At 54.5% G+C, this 19232-nt stretch overlaps 1 protein-coding gene and 1 long non-coding RNA gene across 2 annotated transcripts; both read right to left on the reverse strand.

Annotated features, from left to right (window-relative positions):
- Nucleotides 1–9554: 9554 nt before the first annotated feature.
- LOC121844535 lies at nucleotides 9555–12244 on the reverse strand. The gene is made up of 3 exons (XR_006082031.1): nucleotides 11617–12244; nucleotides 10973–10984; nucleotides 9555–9578 (listed from the first exon to the last, which is right to left on the reverse strand). It is a non-coding gene; the product is annotated as an uncharacterized LOC121844535 (long non-coding RNA).
- A 4032-nt stretch (nucleotides 12245–16276) lies between these two features.
- LOC121844533 (basic proline-rich protein-like) lies at nucleotides 16277–19169 on the reverse strand (the record flags this gene model as incomplete). The annotated part of the gene is made up of 5 exons (XM_042314756.1): nucleotides 16277–16635; nucleotides 16704–16885; nucleotides 17181–17526; nucleotides 17815–17934; nucleotides 18121–19169. Coding segments are annotated over 5 exons (2056 nt in total), but the record flags the coding sequence as incomplete, so codon positions are not given.
- Between the last annotated feature and the right edge of the window lie 63 nt (nucleotides 19170–19232).

Consider the following 19232-nt stretch of genomic DNA (forward strand, 5'->3'; position numbering starts at 1 on the left):
AGTGAAGAGCAAGCCTAGCCTGTGGGAAAAGATGACAGAGAAGGAGACATAAATACCACAGAAACCTCAATGACATTATCATCAAAAGAAAGAGAGACGACCCAGGGCTGACGGCACCTGCAGCATCTAACGAAGCATGACAAAACAATTATGTCACAGAGATACGACGAGGTGAGACGACCCAGGGCTGACGGCACCTGCAGCATCTAACGAAGCATGACAAAACAATGTCACAGAGATACGAGGTGAGACGACCCAGAGCTGACGGCACCTGCAGCATCTAACGAAGCATGACAAAACAATTATGTCACAGAGATACGAGGTGAGACGACCCAGGGCTGACGGCACCTGCAGCATCTAACGAAGCATGACAAAACAATTATGTCACAGAGATACGAGGTGAGACGACTCATGGCTGACGGCACCTGCAGCATCTAACGAAGCATGACAAAACAATTATGTCACAGAGATACGAGGTGAGACGACCCAGGGCCGACGGCACCTGCAGCATCTAACGAAGCATGACAAAACAATGTCACAGAGATACGAGGTGAGACGACTCATGGCATGCGAAGCATGAACAGGCATTTTACCAGGTGAGGGTTTGCCCATAGATGAGCTCGAGTACGTTACGGGCGATATCAAACACTGGCTTCCTCCTCCTCCTCAGCACTCCTTGAGAAAACCGCCTATGGGGGGAAACAGAGTGGAGTATCAGTACATTTTACAGGAATTCTAAACAACATGTTCAGCAGGTCTGCCACGTACAACTTTATTTAAAAAAAGGTATACTTATTCACAAATACACTTTGGAAGTTACAACTTGAACATACTATACAGAATGACTGCTAATATGACAAGAACAGAAATACAATCACATATAAATATTACAAAAAACTGTATTGGTTACTGTTTAGCTGTCTGGCTAATGAAGGTAATGGACTCTTGAACCATCCTTCAAAAGACTGTAGAACACAGTCAACATTAAAATAGTAGTGTCAGTACATCTCACAGTGAAACAAACAAATGCTCAAGCAGTTCTGGCACTCACAACTTCACTACCGACTTCCTCACAAATTACCCAGAGAGCATGTCAAGCACAGTGAAAATAGAAAACCAGTTACATTGCACATGAATTATCTACACAAACATCTTCAAAATATGCTCAGCTGGTTAGTCACTCAAATATTTCCAGATAGAATCTCCAAAGAGCAAGTAGAGCGAATATGAAAATAGTAGAATACACAGTACCAGTCAAAAGTTTAGACACACTCATTCTAAACTTACTCATTCAAGGTTCTTTATTTTTACAAATTTTCTACATTGCATAATAATAGTGAAGCCATAACTATGAAATAACACATATGGAATCATATAGTAATCAAAAAGTGTTTCAGATTCTTCAAAGCAGCCACTCTTTTTCTTGACAGCTTTGCACACTCTTGGTATTCTCTCAACCAGCTTCACCTGGAATGCTTTTCCAACAATCCTGAAGGTGTTCCCACATATGCTGAGCACTTGTTGGCTGCTTTTCCTTCACTCCACGGTCCAACTCATCCCAAACCATCTCAATTGGGTTGAGGTTGGGTGATTGTGGAGTCCAGATCATCTGATGCAGCACTCCATCACTCTCCTCCTTGGCCAAATAGCCCTTACACAGCCTAGTGGTGTGTTGGGTCATTGTCCCACTAAGCGTAAACCAGATGGGATAGTATATCGCTGCAGAATGCTGTGGTAGCAATGCTGTTTAAGTTTATTTGGGCTGCAATTTCTGAGGCTGGTAACTCTAATGAACTTATTCTCTGCAGCAGAGGTAACTCTGGGTCTTCCATTCCTGTGGCGGTCCTCATGAGAGCCAGTTTCATCATAGCGCTTGATTGTTTTTGCGACTGCACTTGAAGAAACTTTCAAAGTTCTTGAAATGTTCGGATTGACTGACCTTAATGTCTTAAAAGTAATGATGGACTGTCGTTTCTCTTTGCTTATTTGAGCTGTTTTTGCAATAATATGGACTTGGTATTTTACCAAATAGGGCTGTCTTCTGTATACGTCCCCCTACCTTGTCACAACACAACTGATTGGCTCAAACACACTAAGAAAATAAATTACAGAAATTAACTTTTTAATTGAAATGCATTCCAGATGACGACATATAGAATGCCAAGAGTGTGCAAAGCTGTCATCAAGGCAAAGGGTGGCTACTTTGAAGAATCTAAAATATATTTAGATTTGTTTAACATTTTTTGGGTTACTACATGATTCCATATGTGTTATTGCATTGTTTTGATGTCTTCACTCTTATTCTACAATGTAGAAAATAGTCAAAATAAAGAAAAACGTGTCCAAAGTAGTAGGCGTATCCAAACTTTTGACTGGTATTGTAGGTTAACACATACAAATCTCCACAACATGGGGTTACAGAGGGGAGTGTCAGTACACCTTACAGGAATTATTACCATAAAACACTTCTTACTTCCATAAAAATTCTCCGAAGACTGTGTAGAGAACCGTGAATATGAAATCCACGAGCAGGAAACGATACAGCTCCTGACCAACAAAGCTCTCCCAGCACTGTAGAGACAGACCAAGATACCAAAGTCAAAATATACATTACAACAACTGTGGTGGGAACTCATTAACAGACTAATTGACATCTGAAAAGAGTCTATACTATCCCAAATATGGGAACTCATTTTGTGGGAGAGCAAAATTGCTCCACTTGCAAGGCCTGGGGGGGGGGTCCAAAATAAGGGAGGGTTTTCCAACAAAAATAAAAAAGTGCTTTGGGGAGGGTTATGCATTTTTTTTAATTTATTGGGCACAGAGGAGGGTAGTGTGTTTATTTTAAACATATTTTTGTATTAGGCACAGGGCGGGGTAGTGTGTTTTTTAAATATATTTTTGTATTGGGCACAGGGCATGGCACGGAGCCCCCAGCGACGGCCTCCATGGCACGGAGCCCCCAGCGACGGCCTCCAGTCCGGGCCCGCAACGAGGGTCCCCAGTCCGGGGCCCGCAACGAGGGTCCCCAGTCCGGGGCCCGCAGAGAGGGTCCCCAGTCCGGGGCCCGCAGAGAGGGTCCCCAGTCCGGGGCCCGCAGAGAGGGTCCTCACACCAGAGGCGCCACCAAAGCGGGGTGAGCCAGAGGTGGAGCGGGGTCTACGTCCCGCACCAGAGCCGCCACCGCAAATAGATGCCCACCCAGACCCTCCCCTATAGGTTCAGGTTTTGCAGCCGGAGTCCGCACCTTTGGAGGGGAGGTAAGGTCACGCCCTGACCTTAGAGAGCCTTTTTATGTCTCTTTTGGTCTGGTCAGGGTGTGATTTGGGTGGGCATTCTATGTCCTTTATTTCTATGATTTGTGTTTCTATGTGTTGGCCGGGTATGGTTCTCAATCAGGGACAGCTGTCTAACGTTGTGTCTGATTGAGTATCATACTTAGGTAGCCTTTTTCCCTCCTTTTAGTGTGGGTAGTTGACTTTGTTAGTGGCACTATAGCCCTCTTAAGCTTCACGATCGTTTTGTATTGTTTATTTTGTTGGCGACATTAGAAATAAAGTAATGTACACTCACCACGCTGCACTTTGGTCCACTTATTCCTTCCAGGAAGACGGCCGTGACAATAGGCGTACGGAGGCCCATTATCAGCAGCTATCACTCCTGTGTTCCAATGGCATGCCGCGTTAGCTAATCCAAGTTTATCATTTTAAAAGGCTAATTGATCATTAGAAACCCTTTTGCAATTATGTTAGCACAGCTGAAAACTGTTGTCCTGATTAAAGAAGCAATAAAACGGGCCTTCTTTAGACTAGTTGAGTATTTGGAACATCAGCATTTGTGGGTTCGATTACAGGCTCAAAATGGCCAGAAACAAAGAACTTTCTTCTGAAACTAATCAGTCTATTCTTGTTCTGAGAAATGACGGCTATTCCATGTGAGATATTGCCAAGAAACTGGAGATCTCGTACAACGCTGTGTACTACTCCCTTCACAGAACAGTGCAAACTGGCACTAACCAGAATAGAAAGAGTGGGAGGCCCCGGTGCACAACTGAGCAAGAGGACAAGTACATTAGAGTGCCTAGTTTGAGAAACAGATACCTCACAAGTCCTCAACTGGCAGTTTCATTAAATAGTACCAGCAAAACACCCGTCTCAACATCAACAGTGAAGAGACAACTCCGGGATGCTGGCATTCTAGGCAGTGTTGCAAAGAAAAAGCCATCTCAGACTGGCCAATAAAAAGAAAATATTAAGATGGGCAAAAGAACAGACACTGGACAGAGGAACTCTGCCTAGAAGGCCAGCATCCCAGAGTCGCCTCTTCACTGTTGACGTTGAGACTGGTGTTTTGCGGGTACTATTCAATGAAGCTGCCAGTTGAGGACTTGTTACAAATAAAAAAAAATATCAATCCAAACAGTGCAGTGGCCATTTGACAAATGGAAAGAGACAGCTGTTACAAAACACCAAAATGACAGTTTAATAACAGTCAGAGATTGTCAACACAAGCCTTCAATACTGGTTAGGCCTACAAGGTAGGGAGGGATGTATTTCCAGTTGTCAGTCTATTTGTTGTGGTGCTGAAAACGCAAATCATGATATTGAGGTGCATGGAATTGGTATGTTTTGTTTATTGGTTGTGTGGTGCATTGGGACAGAAACCTGTTGGTGGAAAATGTGTCACATATTTGACATAGTTATACATATGGCATTAAAATGTATATCTGATTTCCCCCCAGCTGATCATTGTCTGCATCTGGCTCTGATTGTAGAGTAATGAAACAGGCAGGGAGAGTGAGCTCCTCTGTAGTGGTCGGCCAACCCTCAACCTGCACAGCATCAATCGTGCCACAAAAGCATGCTGAAGTGGCAAAGTTGATATCCATGTTTATAAACACAGTGTTGCTACAGTTGTTATTTGTAGTCATAAACATTATTTTGAGTTAATTCTATGAGGGGGAGGGTGTGCAATTTATTTTACAGTGAAAAGGGGGGGTCATGTGTAAATAGTTAAGCTGAGGAGGGAGGTACATGTTTTGTATGACACCTTGAGTTGGACCAGCCTCCCCAGTAAATATAGAACTGTCCCCTACTACTACTACTACTTTGGGCCATAAATTCTTAGCTACTAATGTTTCAATGAAAGGGGACCTTAATTTGAAGGTGACATCTTGTTTTATGACAGACAGCATGGTGACAAGTATCAGGTGTCTTACCTGCAGACCATGTTGCTCTGGTTCAGCTGCAATTTTCCCCAGCCAATGGTAGCACAGTACACCAAGAATGCTCACCTTCAGCAGTAGGTTCCTGTATAAAAACAGGATGTACAGTATCAAGTGTCTCAGAGTAAGAGTGCTGATTTAAGGTCAGTTTAGCCCAGCCATACTGAAATGGAGGACCGTGGTCCGGACCCAGAACGGGTCAATACACACAGCAGGTCGTGAACTTTTTTGGGGGGGAACTTAGTCAGGCTTTCAACTTGCTGCTGTTGAGTTATAATAGAATGCACAAGGTGCAATTTGGAAATGTCTAAGTGCATGGACAGTTTTCTTCTTATGTCATTCACTGACTGACCTACAGCTATTTACAACTGACAAATGTTCAGTTGTTAAACTACTAGCCCATGTAAGCTAGACACAGTGCATTCAGAAAGTATTCAGACCCCTTGACTTTTTACACATTTTGTTACGGCTTTATTCTAAAAATGGATTAAATAAATAAATCTCGTCAATTTACACACAATACCCCATAATGACAAAGTGAAAACAAGTTTTTACATAAATAATTTGAATTCGAAATTGAGCTCAGGTGCTTCCTGTTTCCATTGATCATCCTTGAGATGTTTCTAAAACTTGATTGGAGTCCACCTGTGTTAAAGAGTCTCTATAAGGTCCCACAGTTGGCAGTGCATGTCAGAGCAAAAACCAAGCCATGAGGTTATAAGAATTATCTGTAGAGCCGTGAGACAGGATTGTGTTGATGAACAGATCTGGGGAAGGGTACCAAAAAATGTCTGCAGCATTGAAGGTCCGCAAGAACACAGTGGCTTCCCTCATTCTTAAAAGGAAGAAGTTTGGAGTTCTTCTGTGGAGATGGGAAAACCTTCCAGAAGGACAACCATCGCTCCAGCACTCCACCAATCCGGCCTTTATGGTAGAGAGGCCAGACGGAGGCCATTCCTCTGTAAAAAGGCACATGACAGTCCGCTTGGAGTTGCCAAAAGGCTCTCAGACCATGAGAAACAACATTCTCTGGTCTGATGAAACCAAGAGTGAACTCTTTGGCCTGAATGAGAAGTTTCACGTCGGGAGGAAACCAGGCACCATCCCCACGGTGAAGTATGGTGGTGGCAGCATCATGCTATGGGGATGTTTTTCAGCGGCAGGAACTAGTCAGGATCAAGGGAAAGATGAACGGTGCAAAGAACAGAGAGATCCTTGATGAAAACCTCTTCCAGACCGCTCAGGACTTCAGACTGGGGTGAAGGTTCACTTTCCAACAGGACAACAAACCTAAGCACACAGCCAAGACAATGCAGGAGTGGATTCAGGACATCTTGAACCTGATCGAACATCTCTGGAGAGACCTGAAAATAACTGTGCAGAAACGCTCCCCATCCAACCTGACAGAGCTTGAGAGGATCTGCAGAGAAGAATGGTATAAACGCCACAAATACAGGTGTGCCAAGCTTGTAATGTCATACCCAAGAAGACTCGAGGCTGTAATTACTGCCAAAGCTGCTTCAACAAAGTACTGAGTAAAGGGTCTGAATACTTCTGGAAATCTGATATTTATGTTTACATTTTTTATACATTTCAAACAAATTCTAGAAACTTGTTTTTGCTTTGTCATTATGGGGTATTGTGATGTCATTATGGGGTATTGTGTGTAGATTGAGGAGGGAAAAACAATTGAATCAATTTTAGAATAAGGCTGTAACATAACAAATGTGTAAAAAGTCAAGGGGTCTGAATACTTTCCGAATGCACTGTAGGTAAGTTAGGCTAACCAGCTACATGTCAGCTAGATAACTGGTTAGCCTAATTTACCTATCTAAATCTTGCAGTTATCGTGGCTGGATTACGTGCCCAGGGCCCCCATTGATTTTGTTGAGTCACTCAGGTATCATATGAACACACATTAGACATGTAGAATTGCAGGAAATTGGCTTTACAAACAGCAACATTTTCTCTCTGCCAACAAGAGAGGTGTGAACAGTTTGGGGTCGCACTGTGAGGGGTTTGTTACTACGGCAACAACTGACAATATCCATCCACTGGTTTAGCCTTTCAGATCACAAATAATAAGATTATATTTACAGGGAGGAGCTGAACCTAGATCAACACTTCTACTTTGAGAAGCTTGATACATGGCTCCAGATATTGTTAGAGGAAGGAACATTTGGTGAGTTTGTTAGGGCACGCGTTTTATAAACGTTTTGCAACGTACAGCAAATATGAGCATTTCTTATTGGACAAGACCAAGTAGTCCCTCTGTTTCAGTTCATATCCTTCCGTTTGATGCCTAATGAACATGACCCTGCTGTACTACTGTGGCCATTGGATGGAGAGCTTTATTACACACACACACCCTCCTATTGGGCCTCTGTTAAACACTTTGATAGGAGCATCTAAAAATGTTTACTCTGAAGTTATGGTATCTGTAGTATAGTATACTTTTGTGAAGGGCTCCATCCCTTTGTTGGTCCATTGACAACACCCTCCCATTTGTACTTCTTGTTTACACATGGAGGGAGCATACTAGCTCACTAACTGTTGTCCAAACAAGTTGTTAGACCTCTTTGCCTAAGCTGTAGATGGTTTCTTTGTTGCTATCCCTAGTTTTGCCAATACCCAACATGTATTTGATCAATTTCACCTACTGTGGTTGAAAAAAAAAAAACTTTCACAGTTTTCCAATAGATTTTTACGTCTTCCACTTCTGTATTTCATCACTATTGACCATAGTAACCCACACCTTGAGTATCACCCTGTATGGTCCACCACGGTCTCTTATTAGCACCATAAGCTGAAGCGGGTCCTCCCTAATTGTCTTCCCCATGCCCTATATGAAAATTGTTCAGTCCCTTTGTGATTATTTTAAAGGCCGAAATGTCAATATTTTAAACTTGCCTAATAAAACTAAGAATTTTGAGTGGTGAGCCAATGGTGTTTACTCATTTTTAGGTTGCATCTTGACTCACGTTGGTTGAGCACCCTCTACTCCTTTCCAAATTCTCTTTTATTTTATATGGTGAAAAGTAAACAAGACTCAATGGTAGTGTCTGAGTGAAACATCTTGTGATTGTGTTATGGGCTCATGTACAGAGGGCGGCAGGGTAGCATAGTGGTTAGAGCGTTGGACTAGTAACCAGAAGGTTGCAAGTTCAAATCCCAGAGCTGACAAGGTACAAATCTGTCGTTCTGCCCCTGAACAGGTAGTTAACCCACTGTTCTAGGCCGGTAATTGAAAATAAGAATTATTTTAAATAAATAGTTAAATAAAGGTAAAAAACAAACAAACAGGCGAGTTAACTTGACCACCGAAATAACCCCCCCACTTAACTCAAGACGAAACTTCACAAGACATTCAGAATACCTCCCATTGGTTTCCGCTGTGCACCATGTGCAGGCACACTTGTTGGATTGTCTTTCTGTCCACGTAGGAGCCAACAAAATGTTCCCTGTGCTACTTGATTACTGGGGAAAGATGCATGCTTTGAATTAAAAAGGGAAATTACACTCGTCAGTAGTTTTTCTGTAGTCTAATGTCAAGATTTGTCCACATTCCACACTACCGGTTGTATAGAGCTATCAGTATGCTTCAACCCCAAAATTGTTTTAAAATGTAACCTTTATTTAACTAGGTAAGTCAGTTAAGAACAAATTCTTATTTTCAATGACGGCCTACACCGGCCAAACCCGGACGATGCTGGGCCAATTGTGCGCCGCCCTATGGGACTCCCAATCATACCCGGTTGTGATACAGCCTGGAATCGAACCAGGGTGTCTGTAGTGACGCCTCAAGCACTGAGATGCCGTGCCTTAGACCGCTCTGCCACTCGGGAGCCCGTTAATGTCACAATCCAAAATGAAATATAGGCTAAGCAACATGTAATTTACATATTTCCATTCATATTGGATTGTGACATTAGCTTTGGTAAGATAATTCACCAACTTAATTTGTTGGACAACCAGGGTTGTCATTTTCACCAAAATTAGCTGTTTTTCCAGGAATCCCAGTTGGAAGATTCCCAGAATCAGGAGGGAATAAGCAGGAAATCCAGAATCCTTCAACCAGGATTTCTGGGAAAAATGTTGGAACTCTGGAACTTACCACAATGCTAATGTACTAATATGTGTCAAACACTGAACATCTCTGAACGCAGTTCTGGTCGTATTTACCTGAATATGGAAACATAGAGACGTACAATGGGCGAGTTGAAATTCTCCATCCAAGACACGAGGTTGAAGAGACCAGGGAGGAGGAGGTTCCCACAGGACACAACCCCAGGCAAAGCCAGCAGACGAGCCTCATGCACCACACTGACCTCCCCTCTGCATCCTCATGTCTCCTCTGGTCACAGTGAAGGAAAAACATTAAACAAAGGACTGTGTTGTCAAGAAGAGAGAGTGTAACAAAATAGCAGGAGTGTTGCAAAGGCCTACAGTAGAGACCAGGGGTGTTGCAAAGCCTACAGTAGAGACCAGGGGTGTTGCATAGGCCTACAGTAGAGACCAGGGGTGTTGCATAGGCCTACAGTAGTGTTGCATAGGCCTACAGTAGAGACCAGGAGTATTGCATAGGCCTACAGTAGAGACCAGGAGTGTTGCATAGGCCTACAGTAGTGTTGCATAGGCCTACAGTAGTGTTGCATAGGCCTACAGTAGAGACCAGGGGTGTTGCAAAGCCTACAGTAGAGACCAGGGGTGTTGCATAGGCCTACAGTAGAGACCAGGGGTGTTGCATAGGCCTACAGTAGAGACCAGGAGTGTTGCATAGGCCTACAGTGGTGTTGCATAGGCCTACAGTAGAGACCAGGAGTATTCATAGGCCTACAGTAGAGACCAGGAGTGTTGCATAGGCCTACAGTAGAGACCAGGAGTGTTGCATAGGCCTACAGTAGAGACCAGGAGTAGTGTTGCATAGGCCTACAGTAGAGACCAGGAGTAGGCCTACAGTAGAGACCAGGAGTGTTGCATAGGCCTACAGTAGAGACCAGGTAGTGTTGCATATTGCATAGGCCTACAGTAGAGACCAGGAGTATTGCATAGGCCTACAGTAGAGACCTGCATAGGCCTACAGTAGAGACCAGGAGTATTGCATAGGCCTACAGTAGAGACCAGGAGTATTGCATAGGCCTACAGTAGAGACCAGGAGTATTGCATAGGCCTACAGTAGAGACCAGGAGTATTGCATAGGCCTACAGTAGAGACCAGGAGTATTGCATAGGCCTACAGTAGAGACCAGGGGTATTGCATAGGCCTACAGTAGAGACCAGGGGTGCTGGAGGCGTTATCCGTTGGGACAATGTCCAGTTCTTTGTTGCTATGAATATTAGTTGGGTGGGCAGTGGATGCAGATCAGTCTTCTCAAAGGCCACTCCCAGTCCTATGGTCATTGTCAAATGTACAACCATAGGAGTTGGCTATACAGAACAAACAGATCTGTGACCTGGCTATAGAAACACTGCAGTGCAGACAGACATTAAGGTAAGAACAAGCAAGGCTCTACATCGCTGACTATAGTCTGGTCCTCCCAGATCTGTTTGTGTTATTTGGCATGACAAAGTCCATAGGAGTGGGCTATACACCACAGATCTGGGACCAGGCTTCTGACCTACTCCAACATTGAGAATGTTGCATTCCCTTCGAGTAGGCCCCGAGACATCTCCCCATCTTGTTTTGCAGGCAACAACATGTCTTAAGCTGCTTTCTGATGTCACAATGTGATTTCCTCTGTTGACTCACCAAAGTAGAATTCTGCAACAAACAAAAAACGTTCCTGTCTGATTCTCAGAGAAACTCTGAAAAAACCTTATCCCCAAAAACTGTGGCAATAGTCCTCTTCCAATATCCACCCACTAACTTACTTAGAAGGAAGTTATGTATTGCCAATATCCACTAACCACTTAATTTTCTCCACCCACTTAAAAAGGAAGTTATGTACAGTGTATTCTATGTGGTATGCTAGAAAATGGGAAGGTAGCTAATGGGCTGGTGTGCCAGCAGCAGTGGGTTAGTGACAGAGTAAGCTCTCTCTCCTTCCTTGGTAAAGGCTCATCTATCTACCTTTGAGAGAGCAGCCACAAGAAACTCTGGCAGTAATACCCCTATTGTGCAAACCTGAACCGTACTGGTCCGTATAGCCCATTTTCTTTCCACATTGTCCTCTCCAGCACAGTTCCAGCAGCTATAGAGGATGCCTAACCAGGCCAGTGCAGTACAGCTCATGCTTGGCTCAGCAGTATGAAAAAGGTGCAACAGTTTAGCTGGGGTTGGATTTGCATAGCGTTCTATGGTGTGATACACCACCCCACACACACACACACACACACACCCACACACACACACACACACACACACACACACACACACACACACACACACACAACCAGGTGCATGTACTTGGCAAAGCAGTGGATGCCGAGTGCACAGAAGAAGGTGCTCCCCAGAGAAATGCTCCATGCTAGCAGGTGCACCGCCATCCCAGACAGCCTGCCCTTCTCCTCCTCTCCGCCTTTCACCTCTGACAACAGCTCCTGGAAAGAACGAAGAGACAGTTTATTTATTTATTCAACAAGGACAGTACACAATAACCAAAAATACAGCTCATTTTCATCAGTAGCCAAACAGTGTTTGTGAATGTAGAGTCAGTGAAACTAGAACACTGAAAAATAACTTCCCCAGTCAGTATTTTAATCTGCATCATAATGTAGTTCCTTGTAGCTAACTTAGTCTTATTTGTACATCTTAAAATGGTTGCATATTCTTGTTCATTTTCTGTTGACACTGGGCAAGAATGTAGCTTTCTATAGGCATGCTACACCACAAACACCTAGACCCACATCCTGTGTGTGTTTCAATACCAGCCAGAACAGTTGTCCTTCAGATACTGTAGATATGCAGATCTATCCGAAGCAAATTGACGGACTGGGAGTGGCCTTCAGCCTCTGACTGGCTGGCTGACAGTGGCCTTCAGCCTCTGGCTGGCTGACAGTGGCCTTCAGCCTCTGACTGGCTGGCTGACTGGGAGTGGCCTTCAGCCTCTGACTGGGAGTGGCCTTCAGCCTCTGACTGGGAGTGGCCTTCAGCCTCTGACTGGGAGTGGCCTTCAGCCTCTGACTGGGAGTGGCCTTCAGCCTCTGACTGGGAGTGGCCTTCAGCCTCTGACGGACGGACGGACTGACGGGCCTTCAGCCTCTGACTGACGGACGGACGGACTGACGGGCCTTCAGCCTCTGACTGACGGACGGACGGACTGACGGGCCTTCAGCCTCTGACGGACGGGGCCTTCAGCCGGACGGAGGGGCCTTCAGCCTCTGACGGAGGGGCCTTCAGCCTCTGACGGAGGGGGCCTTCAGCCTCTGACGGAGGGGCCTTCAGCCTCTGACGGAGGGGCCTTCAGCCTCTGACGGAGGGGCCTTCAGCCTCTGACGGAGGGGCCTTCAGCCTCTGACGGAGGGGCCTTCAGCCTCTGACGGACGGGCCTTCAGCCTCTGACGGACGGGCCTTCAGCCTCTGACTGGGAGTGGCCTTCAGCCTCTGACTGGGAGTGGCCTTCAGCCTCTGACTGGGAGTGGCCTTCAGCCTCTGACTGGCCTTCAGCCTCGGACTGGCCTTCAGCCTCTGACGGACGGACGGTGACGGGCCTTCAGCCTCTGACTGACGGACGGACGGACTGGCGGGCCTTCAGCCTCTGACGGACGGACGGACGGACTCGGAGGGCCTTCAGCCTCTGACGGAGGGGCCTTCAGCCTCGGACGGAGGGGCCTTCAGCCTCTGACGGAGGGGGCCTTCAGCCTCTGACGGAGGGCCTTCAGCCTCTGACGGAGGGGCCTTCAGCCTCTGACGGAGGGGGCCTTCAGCCTCTGACGGACGGGCCTTCAGCCTCTGACGGAGGGGCCTTCAGCCTCTGACGGAGGGGCCTTCAGCCTCTGACGGAGGGGCCTTCAGCCTCTGACGGAGGGGCCTTCAGCCTCTGACGGAGGGGCCTTCAGCCTCTGACGGAGGGGCCTTCAGCCTCTGACGGAGGGCCTTCAGCCTCTGACGGAGGGCCTTCAGCCTCTGACGGAGGGGCCTTCAGCCTCTGACGGAGGGCCTTCAGCCTCTGACGGAGGGGCCTTCAGCCTCTGACGGAGTGGCCTTCAGCCTCTGACGGACGGACTGGGAGTGGCCTTCAGCCTCTGACGGACGGACTGGGAGTGGCCTTCAGCCTCTGACGGACGGACTGGGGTGGCCTTCAGCCTCTGACGGACGGACTGGGAGTGGCCTTCAGCCTCTGACGGACGGACTGGGAGTGGCCTTCAGCCTCCGACGGACGGACTGGGAGTGGGCTTCAGCCTCCGACGGACGGACTGGGAGTGGCCTTCAGCCTCTGACGGACGGACTGGGAGGGCCTTCAGCCTCTGACGGACGGACTGGGAGTAGGCCTTCAGCCTCTGACGGACGGGCCTTCAGCCTCTGACGGACGGGCCTTCAGCCTCTGGCGGACGGACTGGGGTGGCCTTCAGCCTCTGACGGACGGGCCTTCAGCCTCTGGCGGGGCGGGCCTTCAGCCTCTGGCGGACGGGCCTTCAGCCTCTGGCGGACGGGCCTTCAGCCTCTGGCGGACGGGCCTTCAGCCTCTTGACGGACGGACCGGGAGTGGCCTTCAGCCTCTTGACGGACGGACGGGAGTAGCCTTCAGCCTCTTGACGGACGGACCGGGAGTGGCCTTCAGCCTCTTGACGGACGGACCAGGAGTAGCCCCAGCCTCTTGACGGACGGAGCCCGGGAGTGGCCTTCAGCCTCTTGACGGACGGAGCCCGGGAGTGGCCTTCAGCCTCTTCAGCTGACGGCCTTCAGCCTCGGCCAGGGCCTTCAGCCTCTGACGGACGGGCGACGGGCCTTCAGCCTCTGACGGACGGGGCGGACGGGCCTTCAGCCTCTGACGGACGGGCCTTCAGCCTCTGACGGACGGGCCTTCCCAGCCTCTGACGGACGGGCCTTCAGCCTCTGACGGACGGGCCTTCAGCCTCTGACGGACGGGCCTTCAGCCTCTGACGGGCCGGGCCTTCAGCCTCTGACGGGCGGCCTTCAGCCTCTGACGGGCCGGGCCTTCAGCCTCTGACGGACGGACTGGGGGACGGGCCTTCAGCCTCTGACGGACGGACTGGGAGTGGCCTTCAGCCTCTGACGGACGGGTAGGGCCTTCAGCCTCTGACGGACGGGCCTTCAGCCTCTGACGGACGGAGGCGGGCCGACAGGCCTTCAGCCTCTGACGGACGGACTGGGAGTGGCCTTCAGCCTCTGACGGACAGGCCTTCAGCCTCTGGGACGGGCCTTCAGCCTCTGACGGACGGGCCTTCAGCCTCTGACGGAGTGGCCTTCAGCCTCTGACGGACGGCCTTCAGCCTCTGGGACGGGCCTTCAGCCTCTGACGGAGTAGGGCCTTCAGCCTCTGACGGGACGGGCCTTCAGCCTCTGACGGACGGGGTCGGGCCTTCAGCCTCCTGACTGGGAGCGGGCCTTCAGCCTCTGACGGACGGGCCTTCAGCCTCTGACGGATCAGCCGGCCCGGGCCTTCAGCCTCTGGCCAGGCCTTCAGCCTCTGGACGGACGGCCTTCAGCCTCTCCAGCCGGATGGCCTTCAGCCTCTGACGGACGGGCCTTCAGCCTCTGACGGACGGACTGGGAGTGGCCTCGGCCTCTGACGACGGACGGGCCTTCAGCCTCTGACGGACCGGACGGGAGCGGGCATTCAGCCTCTGACGGACGGACTGGGCCTTCAGCCTCTGACGGACGGACTGGGCCTAGCGCCCAGCCTCTGACGGACGGGCCTTCAGCCTCCCCAGCGGGCGGGCCTTCAGCCTCTGACGGCGAGGCGGGCCTTCAGCCTCTGACGGACGGAGCGGGCCTTGGCCTCTGACGGACGGACGGACGGGCCTTCAGCCTCTGACGGACGGGGGGCCTTCAGCCTCTGACGGACGGGCCTTCAGCCTCTGACGGACGGGCCTTCAGCCTCTGGACGGGCCGCTGGCCTCTGACGGACGGGCCTTCAGCCTCTGACGGACGGGCCTTCAGCCTCCCCAGCCGACGGGCGGGCCTTCAGCCTCTGACAGACGGGCGAGCCTTCAGCCTCTCAGCGGACGGGGCGGACGGGCCTTCAGCCTCTGACGGACGGGCCTTCAGCCTCCCAGCGGACGGGCGGGCGGGCCTTCAGCCTCTGACGGGCCCGGACGACGGCGGACGCCGGCCTTCGGCCTCGGACGGACGGGCCAGCCTTCAGCCTCTGGACGGACGGACTCGGGGCTGACGGGCGGGCCTTCAGCCTCTGACGGACGGGCCTTCAGCCTCTGGGACGGGCCTTCAGCCTCTGCGGACGGGCCTTCAGCCTCTGACGGACGGCCGGGCGGGCCTTCGGCCTCTTGGGACGGGCGGGCCTTCGGCCTCTTGGACGGACGGCGGCGGGCCCTTCAGCCTCTTGACGGACGGGCGGGCGGGCCTTCGGACTCTGACGGACGGACTGGGAGTGGCCTTCGGCCTCTGACGGACGGACTGGGCGTGGTCTTCGGCCTCTGACGGACGGACGGCTGGCCTTCCCGGCCTCTGACGGACGGACTGGGCGGGCCTTCAGCCTCTGACGGACGGACGAGGGCGGGCGGCCTTCAGCCTCTGACGGACCGGACTGGGGCGGGCCTTCGGCCTCTGACGGACGGCGGGCGGGCCTTCAGCCTCTGACGGACGGCGGGGCGGGCCTTCAGCCTCTGACGGACGGCGGGGGGGCCTTCAGCCTCTGGCAACGGACGGGCGGGCCTTCAGCCTCTGACGGACGGGCGGGGCGGGCCTTCGGCCTCTGACGGACGGACTGGCGTAACCTTCGGCCTCTGACGAGACGAGCGGCGGGCCTTCGGCCTCTGACGGACGGGCGGGCGGGCCGCCCGGCCTCTGACGGACGGCCTTCGGCCTCGGGCGGGCCTTCGGCCTCCTGACGGACGGGCGGGCGGGCCTTCAGCCTCTGGCGGACGGGACGGCGGGCCTTCAGCCTCTTGACGGACGGACTGGGCGGACGCTTCAGCCTCTTGGACGGCGGGCGGGGCGGGCCCCTTCGGCCTCTTGACGGACGGACGGGGTAGCCTTCGGCCTCTTGACGGACGGACTGGGGTGGCCTTCGGCCTCTGACGGACGGGCGGGGCGGGCCCGGCCTCTGACGGACGGGCGGGGCGGCGGGCGAGGCGGGCCCGGCCCTCGGACGGCGCGACGGCGGGCGGGCGGGCCTTCAGCCTCTTGACGGGGCGGGCGGGGCGGGCCCGGCCTCTTGGCGGACGGGCGGCGGGCCTTCGGCCTCGGGCGGGCGGGCCTTCCCAGCCTCCCGGGGCGGGCGGGCGGGCCTTTAGCCTCTGACGGACGGGCTGGGCGGGCCTTCCCGGCCTCTGGGCGGACGGGCGGGCGGAGCCTTCGGCCTCTGACGGACGGGCGGGGCGGGCCTTCGGCCTCTGACGGACGGCGGGCGGGGCCTTCGGCCTCTTGACGGACGGCAGGCGGGCCTTCGGCCTCTTGACGGACGGCGGCGGGCCGCCCGGCCTCTTGACGGACGGCCGGGCGGGCTTCAGCCTCTTGACGGACGGGCGGGGCGGGCCTTCAGCCGGCCTCTTGACGGACGGCCGGGCGGGCCTTCGGCCTCTTGACGGACGGGCGGGCGGGCCTTCGGCCTCTGACGGACGGGGCGGGGCGGGCTTCAGCCTCGACGGACGGGCGGGCGGCCTCTGACGGACGGGCGGGCGGGCCTTCCCGGCCTCTGACGGACGGGCGGCGGGCGCTTCAGCCTCCCTGACGGACGGGCGGGGCGGGCCTTCGGCCTCTGACGGACGGGCGGGCGGGCCTTCAGCCTCTGACGGACGGGCGGACGGGCCGGGACGGGCGGACTGGGAGGCCTTCAGCCTCTGACGGACGGACGGGCGGGCCTTCGGCCTCTGACGGACGGGGCCTTCGGCCTTGACGGGCGGGCCTTCGGCCTCTGACGGACGGGCGGGCAGGGCCCGGCCTCTGACGGCGGGGGCGGGCCTTCGGCCTCTGACGGACGGACGGGCGGGCAGGGGCGGCCTTCGGCGGACGGACGGGCGGCGGCCTTCGGCCTGACGGACGGACGGGCGGGCGGGCCTTCGGCCTCTGACGGACGGCGGGGCGGACGGGGCCTTCGGCCTCTTGACGGACGGCGGGGCGGGCCTTCGGCCTCTTGACGGACGGCGGGCAGCCTTCGGCCTCTTGAGGACGGTGGACGGGCCTCAGCCTCTTGTCGGACGGACTGGGCGGGCCTTCAGCCTCTTGACGGACGGGCGGGCGGGCCTTCAGCCTCTGACGGACGGGCGGGCGGGTTTCAGCCTCTGGGACGGACGGGGCGGCGGGCCTTCCCAGCCTCTGACGGACGGGGCGGGCGGGCCTTCCGCCCGGCCTCTTGACGGACGGGCGGGCGGGCTTCCGCCTCTGACGGACGGGCGGGCGGGCCTTCCGGCCTCTGACGGACGGGCGGGCAGGGCGGCCTCTTGACGGACGGGGCGGGCGGGCCTTCACGGCCTCTTGACGGACGGGCGGGCAGGCCTTCAGCCTCTGACGGCACGGGCGGCGGGCCTTCCGCCTCGGCCGGCGGACGGGCGGGCGGGCCTTCGGCCTCTGGCGGACGGGCGGGGCGAGGCCTTCGGCCAGGGACGGACGGGCGGGCGGGCCTTCAGCCTCTGACGGACGGACGGGCCGGCGGGTCAGGGGCAGGGACGGACGGGCGGGCCTTCAGCCTCTGACGGACGGACGGGCAGGCCTTCAGCCTCTGACGGACGGACGGACGGGCCTTCCAGCCTCTGACGGACGGGCGGGCCCCTTCAGCCTCAGGACGGGCGGGCGGGCCTTCCCAGTCTCTGACGGACGGACTGAGGCGGCGGCCTCTGACGGACGGACTGGGAGTGGCCTTCGGCGACGGACGGGCCCTTCGGCCTCGACGGACAGGCGGGCCTTCGGCCTCTGACGGACGGGCGGGCCTTCGGCCTCTGTGGACGGAGCGGACGGACAGGGTAGCCTTCGGCCTCTTGAGCGGACGGACTGGACGGACGGGCCTTCGGCCTCACGGTCGGACGGCTGGGACGGGCGGCCTCTCGGCGGCGGCCTTGACGGACGGACTGGGAGGGCCTTCCGCCTCTTGGCGGACGGACGGCCTCTTGTCGGGCGGACTGGGAGGGCCTTCGGCCTCTTGACGGACGGACTGGGAGTGACCTTCAGCCTCTTGTCGGACGGACTGCAGGACGTGGCCTTCCCGGCCTCATGACGGACGGACGCTGGGGGCCTTCGGCCTCTTGACGGGACGGACTGGGACGTAGCCTTCGGCCTCTTGAGGACGGACTGGGCGGGTCTTCGGCCTCGGAGCGGCGGGCGGGCCTTCGGCCTCTTGGCGGACGGGGCGGGCAGGGCCCGGCCTCTTGTCGGACGGGCGGGCGGGCCTTCGGCCTCTTGTCGGACGGGCGGGCAGGGCGGCCTCTTGACGGACGAGACTGGGCCAGGCCTTCGGCGGGCGGCGGACGGACGGACTGGGGACGGGCCTTCGGCCTGCGACGGACGGCGGGCGGGCGGCCTCAGCGGGCAGGCGGGGCAGGACGGGCGGGCGGGCGGGCGGACGGGCGGGCCTTCCGGCCTCTTGGGGGGACGGGCAGGCGGGCCTTCGGCCTCACAGCGGACGGGCCTTGACGGGCAGGGCGAGGCGGACGTGCGGCGGCCTCCCGGGCAGGACGGCGGGGCGGGCCTTAGGCGGCCGGCAGGGGCAGGACGGGTGGGCGGGCCGGGCGCGGACGGACGGGTGGGCGGCCTCTTGACGGGCGGCGGGGACGGGCCCGGGCCGACGGACGGCAGGGGTGGCCTTCGGCCTCTTGACGGACGGCGGGGCGGAGTCGGCGGCGGGACGGGCGGGCGGTTAGGGGCAGGGCGGCTGACGGACGGGCGGGCGGAGCCTCTCGGCCTCTGAGCGGACGGGCGGGGCGGGCCTTCGGCC

Source organism: Oncorhynchus tshawytscha, unplaced genomic scaffold (genome assembly GCF_018296145.1).
Source record: "Oncorhynchus tshawytscha isolate Ot180627B unplaced genomic scaffold, Otsh_v2.0 Un_contig_7769_pilon_pilon, whole genome shotgun sequence".
In the NCBI taxonomy this organism is placed as follows: domain Eukaryota; kingdom Metazoa; phylum Chordata; class Actinopteri; order Salmoniformes; family Salmonidae; genus Oncorhynchus; species Oncorhynchus tshawytscha.